General features: G+C 31.3%; 1 protein-coding gene across 4 annotated transcripts in view; it reads left to right on the forward strand.

The window, feature by feature from the left end:
* Nucleotides 1-16,053, forward strand: part of Dysc (dyschronic) — a 221,896-nt gene that overhangs the window by 119,574 nt on the left and 86,269 nt on the right. For all 4 annotated transcript variants that reach the window (XM_064047100.1, XM_064047102.1, XM_064047103.1 and 1 more), the window contains exon 6: nucleotides 3,175-3,300. In XM_064047100.1, the coding sequence (XP_063903170.1) occupies nucleotides 3,175-3,300 (126 nt within the window). The remainder of the gene's footprint in view (nucleotides 1-3,174; nucleotides 3,301-16,053) is intronic.

Genomic DNA, 16,053 nt, shown 5'->3' on the forward strand with positions numbered 1-16,053 from the left:
GTTAATTTAACTTATAGGGTTTATCATTAAAAAAATTCGTTTCCAATGTTAAATTTTATAATTTCTCGAAGAAGCCGTATTTGTTAAACTGTACTTTACAGGCGAGGAAGTTTTGTCGAAATAACCCTTGACCATTTATTTTACTTCTTGAGTGTAAGCTAAAGAAGTACATATTGTAATAGGACTAATAGGGTCTATCCAACAAATTCCTTTAATGTTTTCTTGACGTTTCATCACCTCTAGAGTACCAAAATGTAGGTCGACGTTTAGATCTGTCTGTCGTCTGTGTAATCTCCGGAACTATTCGACTCGCTTTTATTAAATTTTATATGTATGGTAGGAATATCATGTAGATGGTAAAATTCTAACCAAAATTTTGTTTGATCATTCCAACCACCAATGGGCATTACCGGTTTACCGCCGACACGATATTCATAATATACATGCAAAATGACCCCATATCAAAAATTTCCAATAAAAAATATTATAAAATAAGACAAGTCCTGCATTTGTGGTTTATGAATCCGTGTTGAGTTTTTACCCTAGATATCCACATTTTTGAAAAAAAAAAATCAAAATTGTATGACAACATTTCGCAAAAGTTTTCAAGTTACCACAATCATGGTAAATCGTAATCGGAATTGCCAAATAAATCGTGAAAAATCTCAATTTACACTTGTGCTTTTTCAGTGAATGCATTCATATTTTTTAGAATTATTTATAGAAGGTGATTCAAAGAAATTAATGAATCAGGCAATCTATTTTATTTTATCAAATCAAGAACAGTTCGTCTCCCTTTCCCGAAAATCTTAATATATACTACTGTTACTATAATTATTACACTGTACCGATATGCAAATTGCTATCCTTGCTGAAATGTTGATCACGAAATTTTGTGGAAAAACTCACTTGAAATTTAAGCCTTTCATGCTTCTTTATCTATAAGTTAACAGTCCACACCTTTCTTTTTTTAACTTTTAGGGTTTATCATAAAAATAAAATTCGCAAAATCAAATTTTGTAATTTTTCAAAGGATCCGTATTTGTTTTTTTGACCTGACTTGCAATTCAGGGGTGAGGTAAGCACTAACTGAACAACTAATTTTAGGCAGACTCTTTTAAATGGTGTATGAAATATCAAAGATCCTTTTGAAACTAGATTTCTGGTTGCGTCTTGAATTTTTAGGAGCGGTGTTTCTCGTGAACAGCGCTATATTTGAAAATAAAGAATTGATATTCGTGCTAATAGTGTATTGACTTTATACATTTCTTGATTTATGAAACAATATTCAAAACTGTACAGAAACATGTAATTGTGATAAGACCTATTTTACATCTCACAAAAATACTCCAATAATTACCACGAAAATTACTACCAAAATTTATATTAGAAATTTTGCAACAAAAATATTTTATATTTTGATGGTAAAGTTAGTAAGAAATTCCATAGATGTTTAAAACGTAAACAGGTGGTCATGTTTTGAATTTCTGCCCAATTTCTTGAACACTACCATCAAAATATAGAATATTTTTCTTACAAAATTTCTAAAATAAGTTTTGGTAGTAATTTTCGGAGTAATTCTATGTTGTGTATAACTTATGTCAATATGCATAAATAAATCTTCTTTTTTAGTAAACACCATTTAAATTTTATAAATAACATGCACTTGTACTTATAGTTTATGAATCTGTTTTGAGTTAATATTTATTACCTTTCACCATAAGCAACTAGATTTCTTTCAAAAAAGCAATTCTAATTGAATCATCATATTATTATTTTATACCAGTAAAGACGATATAGTGCGGTCGTGGCCTAACTGCTACTCAACTTGACGTAATTTTTACGAATTCGTCATAGGCTGCAATAGACCGTCTACTTGGGATTGGGAAGACTTTTTTCTATTGTGTTTATTGAATTTTATGAGGAATCCGCTGAAAAATTCTTATGAATTCAAACTTATAAACGCACTATATCTTTCGCCAAACTTTAACTCGTTAATCAACAGTTATCTCTTTTAACCCTTTCAAAAATTTGATCACGTCATTTCAAAATTTTGTTAAATAAATCCCACTTAAAATGTACAAAAGATAATGTGTCTGTACCTGTAATTTATCAAAATACCCATGTCTTTTAAAACTGCTTATACAGGATGTGTCAGTGAGTGGAGCAATTTATTGTATTGATTAAATCAAAAACTTTTATTACTATACTTGCCCTCACTAAAAATTTGAGGACATCATCACAAAATTAGAGAAGTTCTGTCTAATCTAAATAAACTTAGACTGTTTTTTAACTCAGTTAGCATTTTATCACAAATATTTCATTCTTGTTAGTTAGTCACATAAATGACTTTTTTTCATTATAACTGGTTAGAATTCATTGATTTCTGTCGTAAAAGTGGTGAAATTGGATACGAAGTCGGTAAAGTTTCTTTAACACAAGTAACCTACTCATTACGATAAAAATGTTCATGTTTATCTACGTAATTCTGTAGTTAATGCTGACGTCAATAAACTTTATTTTGTATTCAAGTTTAATTAGTTTCGGAGTTGGCAACAGAAATGAATTTATTAACACACTGACTTATGAATAGAAACTTGAGCTGAGTTCCCAAGACGACTGCATGCATCTAAAATATTCTCAGCATCATTTCGCGTACTGCTTGTATGTACAAATACCTCTTTTACTTTGGTGTGGGAACTGCATCTATTCACTGCGAGTCAAAGTAATTCTCTCAGTTGCTACGGAAATTGAATACGCAGACTGACATGAAAAAGTTACTTTTTTATAAAACTTGTACAATAAACACATAGATGCCTTAGTTAGATTTAATTTAAATGAACCGATGTTACAGAAACAATCTGGATATGTGACATAAAATTTCCACCGTGAAATAAATTCGCCGCACACGCTTTTCACGCGTTATCTCCGTAATGATGTAGATAATGAGCGAATGTTCAATAATGTGTTCGCATTTTGATTTTGTTTAACAGTGTTTGTCCACAAACACGAGGAAATTAACTGGAAAATAATATGAAAATTTGACACACCAATATCCACAGAATAACAGCTCGAGGTACGGTTAAGTGAACAGAAAAACTCGATAACACATTTAAGCATACATCATACTCTACAAAAAATGGAATCCTTTAACGCGTTTTCTATATTTTGCAGGTGGATCTTTGCATAGAACCGGGTCAGAGTCTCGGTCTGATGATTCGAGGAGGCGTTGAATATAATCTGGGGATTTTCATCACTGGTGTTGATAAAGATTCAGTGGCAGACAGGGCCGGACTTATGGTAAGCAGACTCGTTTTCATAAGAAAGCTGTTGTGCGAAATAGGAAACTTAAAAAGTTGTGCTTCCGACGGTCTCTGATGGCAACATTTTTATGAAAAAGCAACACTTACGCCCACAGTTTGCACATAAAATGGAAGAGAAGGAAACAGAAGTAAATTACATTTTTATCTATCACCGCGGGACAGAATAGGCTCCGAGTCGATTTAAGGGTGATATAATTGTCCGGTTTGGGATTGCGCAGCTGTATTCGAACATAAAACGTGAAAAAAATGGGCTTTGGAATTAATCTTACCTAATGGAATTAACTTATCCCGATAAATGGGGTACGGGATCGCGACTGGAAAGTAATAAAACGCGCTATTGATTTTTCCACGGCGGCCATAAATGCTCGAGGAATTTTAGGAATTCCTCCGCAATAAGCGCTTCACAAATCATCAAAAAGTTTAACTTGGTCTGGAGGGGTTTTCAGTTCCTCACAGGAAAGACAAGATAAGTTCGTCTTATTTTATGTCACGAATTTCGGGTTTTTTAATGTCATTTAATCGCAGGGGCTACCAAATAAGAAAAAAAAATGACAATACACTTAAGTCACTAAATAGTTACCCAAATTTAATTCTTATACTTCATGTTTACCTACTTTTTGAGAAAGGAAAACCCAAATAATACGTTCAAGGATAGCTTATAAAAAACAAAGTAAAGTTTAATGCCAGGCTGAATATTTCATGACGCATTAAGCCTTAATCTTCAGAATTTGATTAACTGAATCATGAGCAATTAAATTTTGATTAATTTAACAGTGCTTTCATAAGGCGGGGCTTAAAGTAAATTTAACTGTGTGTTAAACTAATATTTTATAATTTATGTATTCAGTAATCAACAGTGAAGCTTTGTTTTGAAACATTATATAGTAAGATGATATACTGAGCAGTTCATACCCAACTTCCACGATAAAATTTCTTCCAATTACTAATATTTACTTCATTGATGTAACGCATTAACAATTTCCACACCACTGTACTATTAAAATGCAAAATAAAGGGTGATCAAAAAGTTTTCAAATTAGAGTTGGCCATGAAAATATTTGTCATGTCTTTGATTACACTGTAAAACTCATGCATAACCTTTCTTGTCATTAAAAAAAGGTTATGCATGACTTTTACAGTTTACTCAAAGACATGACAACTATGTCCCTGGCCAACTTTAATCTGAAAACTTTTTGGTCACCCGTTATATTTAGTACTGCCATAGTCAAAAATTACATTCCTTGTTTGGCGTCTCAGAACTGCAATCAAGTCATCTTTGAAAAGAATTTAGCATGTCGGTGATTAAACTACATTGATGTCAAAAAATAATAAGATTTTTCATAAAGTAAATATGAAGTTTCAAAGAAAATTAGAATTGGGTGATTTCAATTTCCAACCTTTTCGCTGCCGATTACGTCACCGTCTTTTACAAGTTATGTTGTGACAATACGCGTTTTAACAACTTACATTGTGTTTTGTTTTTATTGTTGCAAGTTACGACCTACTTTTCGGCCGATTTTATTTTGTCAACAAATTTTTGCGTGACTAGATCAGAAATTTAAAAAACTCACCTGGTACAAGATTAATTCATTTTATTAAATAAATAAAAACAAAATTAGAGTAAATGCTGAAAATGTGCCCATTTTCTTGTAAGCGTAAGTGTTGTGTCGTTTAACTCCATCGATCACATGCTTTAACATTTCTTCATTATTCTTTAAGGCTTTAATATCTCTTGTTATTATCAACATTAGATAATGCTGTAGATCTCGGGAACTACATACTCTCTGTGTTTCGACTAACGATCCAGTCGTCAAAAAGTGTGGTGTAGCCCCGTCTTGTTGAAAATAACCCTCATCGTCGTGAAGTTATGGTACAAAATCTATCAAAATATTTCTTTTAGGAGAGGATTATTTTGACTAAGTCAGTTAATCACATTATTGTTAATATTGCAATGGTTGCCTTACTGTCCGTCGTTGACTAATTGAAACACCACTTTCAAATTTTGAGAATTAATGTAGGCACTCAAATAAAATTAAGCTTCTCCAATAGCCGGTCATCAAATCTATCCAAAAACCGCCTCCGAAAGTTAAGCCTAATTGGAAAATGGACTTCATGTAATTTTTGGACACATATTACTCGATAAAGAAACAGCGCTAAATAAATACATAAAAATAAAAAGTAAGGTTTGAAGGGACGTTGTTAACGTCACAGCGAGATTAATTATTGAACTGTTGTAAAATTTAAATCAAATATAGAATTCTGTTTATTGGAATATAAATTTTTGTCTTTCTAGGTGTCTGTTTGAAATATAAGGAGTAGATACAAAATTATCGGCTATTAAAATTAATTTTGTTAGAAACTTTTTTGTGACGTAGCTTTAAACACAGCATTAGACATATTTCACAGATGACATATGAACTCAATTCCAAAGATAACTCGACTACAAAATTTGTTGCTCACTCGAAATAAAAAGACTTAAAACCACAAAACGTAAAGTAAAATATTAAACAAATATTGCAACAATTTTGTGGATGTATTATTAAGAAGTAAAAAATTATTATTGAAATTAAAAAATGTACCAGATAAATCATTAAGCATGCGGTTCTCGCCATTCTGATGAATGTTAGAGACAGAAAAAAAAACTTACAGATTAATGTTGTAGAGCTTATTTGAAACCAGAAGTACATCGAGTGGGAGGGATGAATGCGCGACGCGTGAAGGTGGGCGAAGAGCAGTGATCTAATAGTTCCTATTAGGTTAGAAAATTGCGAATGTTGTCATGAAATTACAGAACATTCACAATTATTTTGAAAACACCAGTAGTTTCAAAACTTACAAGACTGCCTAAAATAGTGTTAAGAAAGTTATACGCAGCATCAGATGTTTTGAAATTTAAAAAAGTTGACAGCTAGAGTTCCCTCAAACATTTAAGGCGTTTATGGCTTCACACGAATTTGACTCCCATTATAATTCAATAGGCCGCCACAGCCGGATGTCTTAAACCCGCTCACCGATACCTACCTGAAAAGACCTTTTCTGGTAAAAGCACAGGGCAGGACTGAGTTTTGCATTTACCGACAACTGCGCCTTTCGATTTTTTTATTTTAGGTAAAAACAAAGTAACTTTGTACTCAATCATTTTTTATTACAGCAAATTAGTTAAAATTTTGACATACACAACTATTTACTTATTAACTACTACTGCTTATTTATTGAACGAAATAGTCACTGTCATCATCACTCGACTCTTCTAAATTAATAATTAACGGTTGTATCAACCGTGCCCTGTACTGGTCTTTTCCTAAATTTATTCTTCAAGAAGCTGTAGCTTCTGCTACAAACCGCATTTCTATTTACAAATATATGTTTTCCGATCACCGGCAAATTTTTTTGCTACAATATTTCGAAAAGTATTTAAAAATAAATTGTTACAAAAATACTAATTAAATGGCTTATTATTATTACTTTTTATTTATTTGTCACTATTTAGTGTAAGACAATAATTTTTAAAAGTTTTATTTATCTATGCATTTAAAAAAAAATTAAGCTCGATAAACCTGTTTTTATAATTTGTAAATAAGTTTAGTTGTGTTATTACACTTCTTTTCAATTTTTGGAGCATATGCAACTGCATATCTCTGCATATATTAATAAAGTTACTGCATATTTGCATACATTTCATGCATATTACATGATCATATTTCTCAAAGTTTTGCTGCATACTTTTCTCTCTCTAGTCATGTATTATTTTTAATATAACAGCAATATGAATGTACCCTCCGGATTTGAAAAAAAGGACGGTGACATCGTCAAAATTATTTGATTTATCAAAAAACTTAGTGGACCAGTTTTCTATGATTGCGATCGTACTTACTAAAAATTTTATGTTTTTTGCTTTCGTATCTTAATAATATTTTCAAATGTGCAGAATAATGATTAAATAATTAAGGTACGGAAGAAACGTTAAAAACAAAATTACTCTTAGTCCAGTCCTTCGCGTCTCGGCCCTCCCTGGCACGTGGTATGGTTTACATTTACTAAGTTTTATGAAAGGTCGGCTGTAAAGTACTTTAAACGTCAAAGCAATAAACGCCTTAAATGTTTGAGGGAACTCTACAGTTCTTTTTTTCCATAAGGTGACATTTGTAATTTTTAAATTGTTGTTGCGAAAATGTTACTGATTCTTCATAAAAAGTAAACTTGTTTTTTATTAATAACACTGTACAGAGACATAATACAATAAACAAAATCGCATTAATTAATCAAAATCTGAATCATAAAATGCAGAACAACCTAAATCATCGCCATTACTTTCTGATTCATCAGAAGATGATGTATTTACAATAAAATCTAAATTATTGTCATCGAAAGTGTCGTCTACTATGTTTTCTTTTATAAAATACTTATTTTCCACTTTTTTTATATGCTCACTATTCGTTTGGCGTAATTTCCTTAAACCTATAATTAAGAACAAGTATATATTATTAATAATTGCAAATCATATACATTACTTGTTCTTAGCCAGTTTCATAACTTCGGACATTTTGAATGTGGCGTTTCTTTGTGCCACTTAATTTTTCACCAAAGCCCATATCTTTTCGATTGGGTTAATTTCCGGCTGATACGGTGGTAACCGCAACACAGTGTTCCTCCAATATCTGATCCACTTGGATTCCTATTTTTATTTTCTTTTACAACAGTATATAATTCTGGTTTGGTCATTACAAGATCGTACTCCATGTTTTTTGACCTACGCCACTGTTGCATTTCGACCTTTTTAGTGCCGCTAGTGGGCTTCTTCTCAATTTTGATCGTATGGTATGACGCGCTGATCAACAGTTCAACACAAACACACAATTCGGGGGAACATTTGGCAGACACATTGTTGTTAACCATTTCTCAAAGTTTCCCTGGTTCATATCATGGTGATAATCACCACTTTTGGAACCTATAATAAATAAAAAGAAAGTAACAGTGTTTGTATAATTAAAAAGAAAAAGTAATCACCTTGTTACAGCTAATATCCGAAATCCGTTATTATGCATAATAACTAGACATTTTAGGAATTATGTGTAATAACTAAACTTACCAGTTATTATGCATAATAACCAGAAACATTAGGAATTATGCGTAATAATTGAAATTTTCAGTTATTATGCATAATAACGGAAACGTTTAGGTAATATTGATAATAACTAACACAGAAACAGGAATTATGCATAATATTTTCCAAAAAGCTACCCACCCTGCCTCGCTTTCTCCTACATATCACATGTACAGTTGATTAAAAAAAAAAGGGAAAAATTACAGTTATATAAACGTCATATTCCCATTGCTTTTCATTGATCTATGAGAATCTGAATTGCTCATCTTGTCCCGTTTTTTTGAAATCAGCTGGACATGTTATAAGCCTTTGAAAATGGTAAAAAGTGAAAAAAAATTAGAACAGGATGATACCCACTGGAAAAGGAAGAAAATGTAACAAAAATAAAGGGAACAATAATTTACGGGCGATCTGAGGTCCGGAAGGGGAAGAGGGTGAGCTTTTAAGGGTAGAAAACGGTTTATCACGATTTCCGGCAAAATTACTATGGCAATTCGAGTTTTTCGTTTTTTTGGATTTCCTACGAAAATTTGCCATAGTAATGTATACTTTTTTTTACACCATCATAAAGTAGAGATTGCAACGAACAAAAAGCACACCGATTTAAAAAAAAAAACAAACATTTTGACGTCAGAATTTTCGATTGAAAATTAGGGTGGTTTTTCGATATTAAATCAAAATAAGGGAGAAAAATAAGTATTTTGAATAAAAAAAATTACAGTGATTTTGGGACATAAATAGGTAAGTTTTCACCAAATTTCGTGAAAAAAAAAACGTTTTTGTGGGAGATAAAAATAAAAAACCAAAAATTCGTTTATTTGCATTTTTCGCATAAATTTTGAGGTTATTTAAAAAAAGTCTAAACACAAAAGTTGTAGATCCTTTTATTACCTAGAACTTTGCCATTTAACTTTTTTCGATAGAACTTGTAGTTTTGCCGGAAATCGTGATAAACCGTTTTCTACCCTTAAAAGCTCACCCTCTTCGACTTCCCGACCTCAGATCGCCCGTAAATTATTTTTCCTTTTATTCTTGTTATATTTCTTCTTTTTCCAATGGGTATGTATCATCCTGTTCTAAATTTTTTTGTTCTCAAAAATTATCGGCCCTGGCCTATTAGACAATATGCTTATTGACTAATGTTGCAGGTATTATGCATAATTCCTGTTCCTCTGTTAGTTATTATCAATATTACCTAAACGTTTCCGTTATTGTTACTGAAAATTTCAGTTATTACGCATAATTCCTAATGTTTCCGGTTATTATGCATAATAACTGACAAGTTTAGTTATTACGCATAATTCCTAAAATATCGAGTTATTATGCATAATAACGTATTTCGGATATTAGCTGTAACATATATAACTGTTCGGTTATCTTACTGAAACATTTTAATTGCTCTATTCGCTTTTTACGAATTTCGTAACTCTCCACAATAACTTTTCTGTTATCAGAAGTCTTGAGCCATCTAAAACAAATGTGAAGTTCACTAGAACGAAATTAAGTACCGATGAGTCTTACTTGCAACCAATTTTCTTCAGTAGTCTCCACAAGGTACTTGCACTACCATTGAAAGATAATTGTTGCTCTTCAATTTTGTTTCATATACCTACAGATTTCATTGTATGTATATATGGTAATTTCTAAATATCATTCATTACTTACATTTTAAAGAAGGTCTTCTTTTTTGCGTAATATAAAAATTATAAATAATTTTTCTTATTTCTCCAAATGCTACCATTTTTTTTTTGGGAGGAACTTTGCCCTTCTGGGGTGACGAAAATGTACCCCCCGGAGTTAGCATCAGAACATAATAAAACAGGTCCAAAGAGTAAAGGAAGTTCGTTCTTGATGCCACTGATTCTGTGAAAAAGTGCGCATGCGCATTGAATAGTGTTTCAAATAGTGCTATGTGCGCTGTTTTATTACAATGTATGTACTTGTGATTTCAAATAAGCTCAGAAGTTAATCTTTGTAAGTAGAACACCCTATATATTTTTACATATTCTTATTAGTTTTTTAGGAATTTATTTTTGAAATTTCAATGCGACGCCCAATTTTAGTGAATTTTCCATTTTGATTTTCATTCTTTTTCTTTCGATTTGTTGGTCCTAAAAAAGTAAAAAATTACATTATCAAAGCTTAAATATAGAAATACTAAACCAAAAAGGAGAAGACCAAAAGCAGAATAGTTGCAGTAATAAAATACAGGTTGTCCTGTTTGAAAAGACTGAGATATCGTTATTTGAAAATTATCACAATTTATAAACAACTTGTAGGTATATTAAGACAGATATTTATTTATAGCGCAATAAAGCGGGTACCTTTATTCCAGTTTTAAAAAATATTAAGAAAATTGGAATAACGTAAGAACGTAATATAGGAATTTCAAAAATAAACTTTGCTTACAAAACCTAGGTAGAACAAAACCTAGGTAGAAGTCAGTCAAAATATACAAAAATAGATGGGATATTGTATCTAAAAAGTTAGGTTGTCTGTTATTTCACAAAAAAACCACGCTGTTGATACTACTGAATATAATTTTAGTGTATGGTCTTCAAAGAACCGTACAACTTTGGTCTTTAACTTTTATTCTATTTCTTATAATTAATAAGATATCGAAGAGTGGTTCACCTTATATATTTCGGTTTTATGGATATTTGAATTTAAGACAAACTAAAACAATTAGCTCATAACTAAAAAAATTATGGTCTTTACAAATGTTTCACTGCGTGTCTTTCATTATTCACGTATGCCTGCAATTTTTGTAGGTAAATAGTAATTATTATTTTAGCAGTTTTCATGATTAAGTTGTGAATAAATTATCGCTTAAGTAATAAAATAAGAAAACTTAGTGCTTTATTAATAGAATTAACAAAAAGTGGCAGTCTATTAGTGAAGACTGATTAAAACATAAAAATGCATGAGCTCACGAACCAATCTCCTGCAATCTCTTTAATACTTTTTGAAGATAGAGTCATTAACAAACTATTTCACTGACCTATGATGCAAATAACTGTCAGACCAACTTGTGTCCCTTGTCCCTCCAACAAGGCTTTTTGTCGACGATGAAAAACGTTGCTAGTAATGAGAGGATATCTCTTACATTGAAACATCGATGCGACTCCAGTCCAGATTGAATTTTTTGTCATTAAAATAATCTTTCTCTTTAAATTATTGTTTGTAGAATTTTATTTGTTCTTTTAGCACGAACGGTTTTTAATAAAGGCGTCTTTAATGGTAGCACAATCTTTTATTTCTTAATTTGCTTGAATCTCATGTTATTTTAAGCAAAAAGCAAAAGAACTTGAACTGCAAATTCCAGGGCAGATTTATCCTAAAAGACGTTGCACAATTTTTCATGGCATGAACAAGGAATAAAGTTCCCAGAATATATTAATTCCTGCAGTATTTTAATACGAAAAAGAATTCGTTCGTATTCTAACAAAAGATCAGGTGAGGAAAATTGGAAATTACTGATCAGTATGGCAAGTATTAAGTTACTTTAAACAACTCATCGAAATTCTCATGTTTCTCCAGTCCACAACACGCAGAAAAATTATTCATCATTTCTTAAAATAAAAATGTGACTTTATCGGTTTTTGCTTTAGTTCTACGTGGAAAATATGGAGACAGTTATCTCGGATAAACGGTTTTCTTACGATTTAGACAGATACCGGAAATTTTGTAATTAAAAGTAGGTTTCTGATAATGTCATTCAGTGAGTGTCGCCTGGGTTCCTTCTTGCATTACAAATAAAAAATCGATTCTGACGAGACCTTTGTGGTCTGGATTCTCTATCAGATGTCTTCTTCACTCGTCCCAGTAGTACTTCGTTTTTCCGAGTAACTATGTATGGAAATAATTGACTGCTGTGTAATATAGAACAAATCAGTAATGTTTGTTTGACTATGCTCACACTAGTGTAGCGGAAATGCTATATTCTGTAAACACGGAAACACAACCCAGGTAAATAAATTGTAGCGCATTAGTATCATTCGTCTGGAAAACGCTGTTAGAAAATTACGACTATGCGCTAAAACGGAACGCATAGAAACTTTTCATGTTCACATCCATTTTCTAGAAAGTTAGAGCCTATGCTTGGCAGTTTACAACGTGAGTGAAAGCTTTGAATTTAGCAACTGTATTTTGAAAGACAAGTTGAGTACAAATCCAGTGGCATGATGTCCCAAAGTAGCAAAAAATTACGTGCTACGTTTTACTGCTTTGTGTTTGCTTAATCTGGTATTTTAAATATTAGAAGTTTGTTCCTGGAGTGTCGCAATGTTTTCATTTTATGAGAACTTAGTTTCATTACGGTACATGGAAGCAAAATCTGTGTTTATTTTTGCAACTTAATTAACTTTAGAGCAGCCGTTAAATTTTGCAAACTAAAAAATTGTTAAAGATGTTTTTGTGCTTGTCTTCCTCTTTAACGGCCTGCTTATAAAAAACATTTACATATCTGTGTACATTATTTAATTTTATGTAGCTGTGAATAATTAAACAACGCCAAAGTATTTAAGGCAGTTACCTCCATAAATATCATTTGTTAAAGTGAAACAAAATATTTTTTATTAACACGCAATTCTTTTTGAAGTGTGAAAATTGTAGATAAATGATAAGATTAATAACAACCTTCTCAAAATATATGCAAAATCGACAAAAAAAATGAACAATTTGGGCTAACAAAAATATTAACTACTAAACTGATAAAATTTCAATAGGAACCTTCGCTGCGTACTGTTTATATTTTAAAATTAATATTCACACGATTGGCGTGTTAACCTAAACAAACATACACACTATTACAGTATAAAATAAGAAACGTTTACGTACTTAAAATGAATATTCGTTTATTTAGTACCTTCGTGGATATTACGACAAAATTTTATCCAACGAAAAAACTGTCATTGGTATACCATAGCAACATAAATATTTGTTTAAATCTCTTATAATGGAAAATTTTACCTCATTCTAACAGCTTCAGATCCGAATAGTCGAAAAGTCACCATATGTTGGATCTACATTTTAAACAGTAAATATCCTACCGAGTCAGAGCTGTTCAGTACTTCAAGTAAAAGTACTTGAAGTAATACTTCAAGTACTTTAAGTACTTCAAGTACTTTACTTGAAGTACTTTTATATTTAGGTACTTGGTACTTGGTACTTGAAGTATTTCTAAAATGTACTTGAGTTTAGTACTTGATTTTGCCAAGTACTTTACTCCAAGTACTTCACTCAGTATTTTAAATACCCTTGAATTACTTGAAGTATGAAAGTGGAAATTTCAAATACTTTAGTCTCTATTTTACCAAGTTTTCACATCTCAAAATAGGGTCTGTTAAATACTTGAAGTTATTAATTCAATTATTTGATTAGATGTATTTTTATAGTAAAATCGTGTTTGTTTCCTGTGAGGTTATATTTTGATCTGTGATTGTGGATATCTTATCCACAATATGACGTACATTTCATAGGTACTTGCATAATGTCGATAGATAGGTAGGTAAGAAAATTAATGTCATAAATATGTCATTTGAGAGTGGATGTAAAATTTTCAGCGATGTAAAGTTGTGAATATATGAATTTTGTCTTTTACCCCAAAGGGAATCGGGTTTGTTGACGTACCTGCTAAAGTGCAAGGTCGGATTTGAAAATATTTGAGAAATGATTCAGTACTCGTTCAAAAAGATATTTATTCTTTCATTAGTTTCTTAACCCCGCCTGGTCAGGGCGGAGAACTCGGCAGGGGATTATCCCTTTTATTATAATAGCAATAGCTGATGGCAGGTACAGACTTTCATATTTGCCTCTCCCTCCTAGAATTTAAACACAATTTTATGTTAAATATTTTGCAGTTTAATTTTCTTTATCATGTTAGACACTCGTTTTTTACCAAATTTTCTTTTTTTGTTTATACATGGTTCAGCCATATAAACTTAGTTTGTTATTACTACTTATATTTTCTCACATTACAGTTTCAAATAATCTGTTAAATTGTGTGAATTATTTGAACACCAACAATTTAAAAAGACGTAATGCAGAAAAACAATGATTTTAAAAGTCACACTAATTAGTGTCATTTATCTTTCCTGTGCGGATTTTATTTATTACCGTACAACAACTTTACGTTTTGCATTGCATCGCTTATTACATAAACCCAATATTGTTCAAAATGAAATATGTTTTGTGAAACTCGGCTCGTAGTACCAATGTTTTTTGTAATCCAGTTGATACGACCATGATTGTATGGTTTTGATGAGTACCGAATTGTACTTTGATATTGCTCGAAGGACCTTTGTTTTGTTGTGTGCGAAATAATAGACAGCGTTCGGTTTCGATGTTTAAATACAGGACGGTTACAGAAGTACTGAATTTACATTTGTATTTACAATATCAGGTAAAGATACCCAAAAGGGTCAGTGGCCCCTTCCGTAAATGGAACAAAACACATATTCACATTATAAAAAAAATACAAAGTTAATGAAATTCGCGATTAGTTAGTATAATTGCCTAGATAAATACACCCCTACGAAATATTTTAACAATAATAAATTTAGTACATATTTACCTGAATTTTCGCAAAAGCCGTTGTTAGGCATTCCCTGAAGTCATTGTAGTTATCAGTTACTAATGTCATCTTCTTTGGGTTTTCAGGTAAAAATAAAAAATAAGCCAATCGAAAATGTAAAGGAAAATTTTGAAAGTATTGTGGCATTAGACGAACAAAATTTTGTATAAATGGACGGAACAGCATTACGAACCTATTATTTGTGATTTGTCAGTGTAAAGTTGCATACTTAGTTAGACAAACATTGCAGTGATTAGTGTTTACTATTTAGTCACTGTAGTATTTAGGTTAATTTAATCATTTTTAGAATAGTAAATACGTAAGTGGTAGATAGATATATTCAGGAATATGGGGCATTCATTCCAAGAAAATTCTCAGCATTTTTGGTAACCGCAAAAGTAAAAAACGACTAATTACTTTGATCACCTTGATATTTTTCAAGAGTTATAGCTTTCGCTGAAAATGGACTCTCGTTTTAGGCATTTTATTTTTTATTTAAAAAATTCATACATTTTTTTTTGAAAATGCAACATAGTGACTTAAACATTTTTATGTCACGAGCATGTATATGTATCGCACTGCTCTTAAAATTTTTTTCTGAAAAATTTCACTTTCAGAAATCCGGCCCTGTGCACTTTCACAGTGGGTAATGATTAAGGGTGCTGTAAACTGCCCACAAACTTAAACACGGAACCGGTTCATAAAATTCATATATTTTTAACACAACTTTATTAAAAAATCAGAACGTTTTGGTGGTGAACCAAAATTCAAAATATTAAAAAAAGGCAACAGAAGCCTGAGAAAATACCATACAGCGCCGATGTTTTTGTTATAAATTAATAGTAAGCATACATAGACAACGTCGTCATGTATTTTATTTTAAATTTTAAATTAGAAATAGACGTTAATTTTGTCGAAGGCATTGTGTCAACAGAAAGATGTAAAAGTATTTCAAAAGAATATTATTTATAAATAACATAGTATTATTAATAAGTGAGCTACCATTCTGCATTTAAGTTGATGCTTATGCAATTTTTTATGTGGCGAAATAT

The sequence above is a fragment of the Zophobas morio genome, unplaced genomic scaffold, assembly GCF_036711695.1.
Source record: "Zophobas morio isolate AGI-343-1 ecotype UQ-CSIRO unplaced genomic scaffold, CSIRO_AGI_Zmor_V1 ptg000005l, whole genome shotgun sequence".
Classification (NCBI taxonomy): domain Eukaryota; kingdom Metazoa; phylum Arthropoda; class Insecta; order Coleoptera; family Tenebrionidae; genus Zophobas; species Zophobas morio.